We start from the raw sequence: 5742 nt of genomic DNA on the forward strand, positions 1-5742 counted from the left end.
GGGGGGGGGGGGGTTATCGCTGCTCTCCCTGCTCTCATCCATGCTAGGCTAGGAGTTCTTGCCCAGAACAGAACCATACCGCCAATCCAAACTGTATGCTAATTGTCAAATCATCTTTGACGATAGTGGTCCTGACAGAAATGATATGATATGATGGTAATACCATATTTTTAAGACATGTACAATATTTATTTGGGCATGGCACCATGTTATTACCATGTGATTTATATATGTAATTTTCTGGATATAGTACTGACGTAATACCATGTATACCAATAATGTTTTTTGTTAGTTTGTTTTTGTATAAGTTAATAATACATACACGTTTTTAAAAATATGGTGCCATGTTTTTTTGATACCAGAGCAATAATACTTTTTATAATTGGTACCATGTTAATACCACGTTTTTAAAAATATATATTTATTTTGACATCTAAAACACACATCATTTCCATGGTTACATATGTATTTTTTATGGATATTGTACCAATGTAAAAAAAATAAAAATGCTACTGTAATGTTAATACTATTTATTTATTTATTTTGCACATGGTAGTAATTCCATGTTTGTTGTCAATTTCTACAATGAAAATACTGTACCAATGATATGTTTTTAATACAGGGTTTGTATGTTTTTTTTTTCTTCTGGACATAGCACCAACCTATGGTACTGTAATATGGTAATACTATGCTTTGTTTTGGGGTTTTTTGCACATGGTAGAATAGTAATACTATATATTTTTTTTTACTTTGTACCATGGTGATGCCAATACCATGCATTTTTTGGACATGGCACCATTGTAATACCTCCTTTACACCTAATTCTGGACATTCTAGCAAGATGTTTTTAAGACAATGTTGTTTAGTACGTTTTTTTGCCAAGGTACCATTGCAATATTACATATTTTTTAAAGATTAACTATGGTAATACCACAGTACCTTGGAGTACCATGTAAATACTATGGTAGTGTATATGAATAACAATCATAATATCACTACCTACACTGTACCATAGTACTGCCATAGCAGTATGTAAGTGTCATACAAATAGTTAGATGCAATACTTAAGGTGATTCTACTGATCACGATATTAGTTACAGATCTGAAACGTGAAATTTATAAAAGGGAAAGACAGTGTACTGATGATGTTTCCTAATGAAGAAGAGAGATGTTGTAAAGAATCTCACATGAGCTGTGGTCTGAAGCGATGTATGAGAGCACAGAAAGCCAGGCCACTGATCCAGCAGGAAGTGAGGTCAGTCACATTCACACCCCTGTAGCCCTCTGTCTGCTTCTGACACCACGTCAGTAACCGACTCGGCCTGATCTCAGACTCTGTTAAACACGCATACAACCAGAGAAAAATGTTATTTTGAAACTGATCAACCCCCCCCAAAAAAACCTGAGAAGCAGAGAATTTCGCTATATGAAAATATATACAAGGATTGATCTGGACTGAAAGTCAAGGTGAAGTCTTCTGTGTCAGGTGTCTGAACTTGCCTCAATCTCACAGCAGCATAATCCTCCTCTTACGCAACACACTGTTTATTAATGTTTCAGAGTGGCGTGTCATCCTGACAGCTAACTGTTTTTAGGTGCAGTAAACAAGCTCAATAGAACAGCAATAGCGGAAAGGATTTATTGTGATTGATTTAGGAAACAGCAGCATGACCAGAGCCAAAAGATATGTGGTATTTCGGTTTTTGACTCTTGTTCTATTTCTTTTAAGAGGCAAATTTAGCCAAGGAAAGAGGAAGTTCTGCAGAAAAGTGCGCGTACAGCACATTTCTAACTGATGTACATTACTGGTCAAAAGTTTGGAACAACATAAGATTTTCTTATCTCACCATAATGCCTTTATTTGATCAAAAATGCAGTGAAAACAGTAATATTGCAAAATAATATTATTACAATTTAAAATAAGTGTTTTCCACCCACTAAAATATCATTCAGTGTAACTATCCTAGGTTTTGCCCATTTGTCAGTAAGAATTTTTTCACTCATTTAAAACCCAATCAAATTTAATATGCTCCCTTATTCTTTTATACTGTATATTTTAATATGTACAAGTCAGAATAAGCATGTTGTTTGAATTTTTACATAACTATACACTGAGGGGCAATATAACATTTCAACCAAATTTTGACCTTTTATTCTCCAAAAACGTATTTTAAACCTTAAAAGTAGATTCTTTACTTACATTTGATGTGCTTTCTATGGACATAAAATCACTTTTGTAAATTTCTTTTGATGCGGACATCTTAATGTCTTTGACCCACATATACATATACTGGGGGGTGGGTTGCAATTTTGTTTGGTGACACTAGCGATGCAGAAATTACACACTTCACCTTGACCAGAAAAATCCAGATCTGCAAAACAGACGCTAAATAAAATATTCACTGTGTGAATCAGATCAGCACAGACAGTGCCAACAACCCTAATGTGCACCAATGATGAGGCCCAAGAACTGAGAGTACCAGAGAGCGTTTGTGCCCGTGTGTCTCCACCCCTGATAAATATGTGCTCCTTAGGAGTGTGTATAAGTCTCTGGACATATTGTTGTTAGGTGTCTCGTCCCTCTGTCTTGCAAGAAGCTGAGATAAAGAGTTCACTCGACACTTGCTACAGAGCAAAGCACCAAACTCACATGAATGATGACATGCTTGTCCAGCAGGCTCTGCTTCTTAGCCGTCATGACAAAGTAGTGCGTGTTGTCTTTGTAGTAGACGATATTCTCTAGATCAATCCCTGCAAAAGAGACAAAATCGTGGTATTACTTAAAGGGGTCATACGACGTTGCTAAAAAGAACATTATTTTGTGTATATGGTGTAATGCAATGCGTTTATGTGGTTTAAGATTTAAAAAAAAACACATTATTTTCCACATACTGTACATTATTGTTGCTCCTCTATGCCCCGCCTTTCTGAAATGCGTCGATTTTTACAAAGCTCATCGGTCTGAAAAGCAAGGTGTGCTGTGATTTGCCAGCTATCCAGTGCATTGTGATTGGCCGAAAACCTCAAGCGTGTGGCGGAAATGTTACGCCCCTCACCATACTGTGATGCCCTGTCCGGCCGGAGCGACAATTCAAAAACATGAAAACCCATTATAAACGAGGCATTTGTTGCATCCAGTGGGGACATAATTACGGATTATAATGACTTATACCGTCTTTTATACTGTTATACTTATACTGTTGCTTTGCATCGCGGCGCGTAAACATAAAACCATATCTGCATTTGTGATTGGAGAAATGACAAACAACAAGCGCTACTCTACACTGCTCAAAACTCACGTTTGAATCGTCAGTGGCAAATTCTTTAAATATGAAAACGTACTTACAGGCTGTGAGTCAGAAGCGCCAGACTGTCCTTGCAAAGTTGGAACTGCCCCACTTTATAGAAACAACCATCGTGCACAGCATTGTAGGCTACTCTCCCAGGTTCAGGAAACAGTCCTCCATAATCTGAATATTTGGGTTGAACTGTTCTGGAACAGTGTTGTAAATACAACTTAACCACTGATTTCTCGTTGTATCCTGTTTTAGCTTTCACAACGAAACACACAGTGCCTTCACGACATGGCGGCGGTGGCAACAATACTACAGCGAGAATAAAAGTTAGGCCTTCTTTCTTTGCGTGAACATTTGGGCAGTGTTATGCAAATCTTCCCACACAGTGACGTAGACATGTGGGGGCGTGTACGAGGCGTTTTAGGAGGGCGTGGACGAGTCTTACATTTTTTAAAGAATATCTCTTTGGGTTTGAGGCTTTAGTCTTTGCAATTTTAGGGATCTTATCTATGCACAAACTGCTTGGAACACTCCAAAGAGAAAGGAAAACTTGAAATTGCATCATATGACCCCTTTAAATCGGTGTCAGAGACTCTCATCTGTAACATCTTCATGCCTGTAATATGATAAAACGAATCTCATGAGGTCAGAGTGAGTTTAATACAGGATTTTAAAGGAATTCAGTTTCAAAGGGGTACGAGTCACGACAGGTATACAAAGCATACGTAAGTGTTTGAAGGGAGGAAGCCCATAATCCCCTGGAGGATAAACATTCACGGGGCAAATCAGAGCAAGAGGACAATAACTGAAATATGGTCGCTCCTAACAGCAGATAACACTGACACGCTTATGGAAAACATTGCGGGAAATACCGGGAAGAGGTGAAAGTACATACTTGAGATGGTTGGAAGATATTTCTTTATTATCCAGAGGGCTGGATGCTTAGTTTAGACCAATGTGGTGTATTTTTATTGGCTAATGTGGCACATATTGCTCACCAGTTTCCTGTTTGAGATCCTGAAAGAATTTCTGGTTGAAGATGAAGGCAACTCCACTTATCTCTTCGACCTTTGCCTCAGCGGTGGTGTTTCTGTTGATAAAGTTTGCCGTTATGGCGATGGCCAGTTTGCCACGAAATTCCTTCCTCCTGAACCCTGAGAAAGAGCGAGAGAAGGGGGAAAAGAGCCAGGGGAAAAGCGTTTAGAAGTTTGTAAAGCAATAACGTTGCATTTGTTTCCTCGTGTTTGAAAGAGGTAAACTAACGCAGCACAAACATGCCGCTCTACCAGTATTATACGCCCATTATTTTAGGTTCTCAGAGGCTAAATTTAACTCCAAAGTCCACACTGAATACTGCCCATCTGAAGATATTTTGGGGTTTAAAAGACAATTAATATTCAGTAATATCATCAATTTAACTGTACTGACACTATTGAATAGGACCATAATTTGAATAGAATTGAGCTGGACGAACACCGCATCATTGACACTTAAACTGAACTCAAACAACATTGAACTAAACGGAGTTGAATTATAATACTATTGTCTTCTATAGAGCTGCTTTGAAGCTGAAATATAATTTGTATCATAATTATTTTTACAGGACTGACACTGTTATTTTCTTGTTTATTAATATGAAGCTGCTTTGAAACAATCCGAGTTGTATAAAGAGCTATGTAAATAAATGTAACCGGGGTAATTATCGCTAACTAAAACAATAAAAACTATTTTCATTACAAATAATTTTATATTTTTAAAAAACTTGCCAAGGCAACATTTCTCATTTTCATTTAGTTTGACTTGAGCAGTACTAAAACAACTAAAACTTATTAAAAAACTACATAGACATACAGTATTTAAAATAATAATAATAAAATGACAAAAATACACAACAAAATTACTAAAACTAAAACATAATATATAAAAATCAAATCAAATTCGAAATATTAACAAACATAGTATATCAATGACACAAAAATAACGCTTGATTTGACTTGAAGATTGATGTTTAATGTACAGTTATGGGCCAATAGTTATGGGGTGATATTTTATAGTGGCCGGCCTACCAAGGTCCCGTCCACAGAAATAAAATGCGTTTAAAAATATTTTCTCTACATTTTGCCCTCTTTCCACACATTAGCAGCATTTTACAGTTAGTCATTGAAAACTGAGATTTTTGAAAATGCCTTTCAAAGTGAGGACCTTTCAAAACATTATTTTCTGTAATGCATGTTGACAGGTAAAATAGAGATGCTGGAATTTGGTGACATCACAAACACAATTTGAAAATGATGACAATTTTCATATTTGGGTGAACTATCCCTTTAAATCGCTGAATATGTATATACAGAGTCTGTCAAGCAAATCTCTTCTGATAAAGAGAGATTGATCTGCACAACAAATGAAAGGCGAAAACTGCCTTTTCAGAATATTTGTACTCAAAAAT

General features: G+C 36.6%; 1 protein-coding gene across 1 annotated transcript in view; it reads right to left on the minus strand.

Moving 5' to 3' along the window:
- The window catches only part of LOC107552977 (protein-methionine sulfoxide oxidase MICAL2-like), a gene marked incomplete at its 5' end in the record, with an annotated part of 16377 nt that extends 11927 nt beyond the window's left edge, over positions 1-4450 (minus strand). Inside the window, 3 exons of the mRNA XM_016235039.1 lie at positions 1188-1335; positions 2647-2751; positions 4295-4450. Coding sequence (XP_016090525.1) covers positions 1188-1335; positions 2647-2751; positions 4295-4450 — 409 coding nt within the window. The remainder of the gene's footprint in view (positions 1-1187; positions 1336-2646; positions 2752-4294) is intronic.
- Between the last annotated feature and the right edge of the window lie 1292 nt (positions 4451-5742).

The sequence above is a fragment of the Sinocyclocheilus grahami genome, unplaced genomic scaffold (assembly GCF_001515645.1).
Source record: "Sinocyclocheilus grahami isolate Dianchi unplaced genomic scaffold, SAMN03320097.WGS_v1.1 scaffold462.1, whole genome shotgun sequence".
NCBI lineage: Eukaryota > Metazoa > Chordata > Actinopteri > Cypriniformes > Cyprinidae > Sinocyclocheilus > Sinocyclocheilus grahami.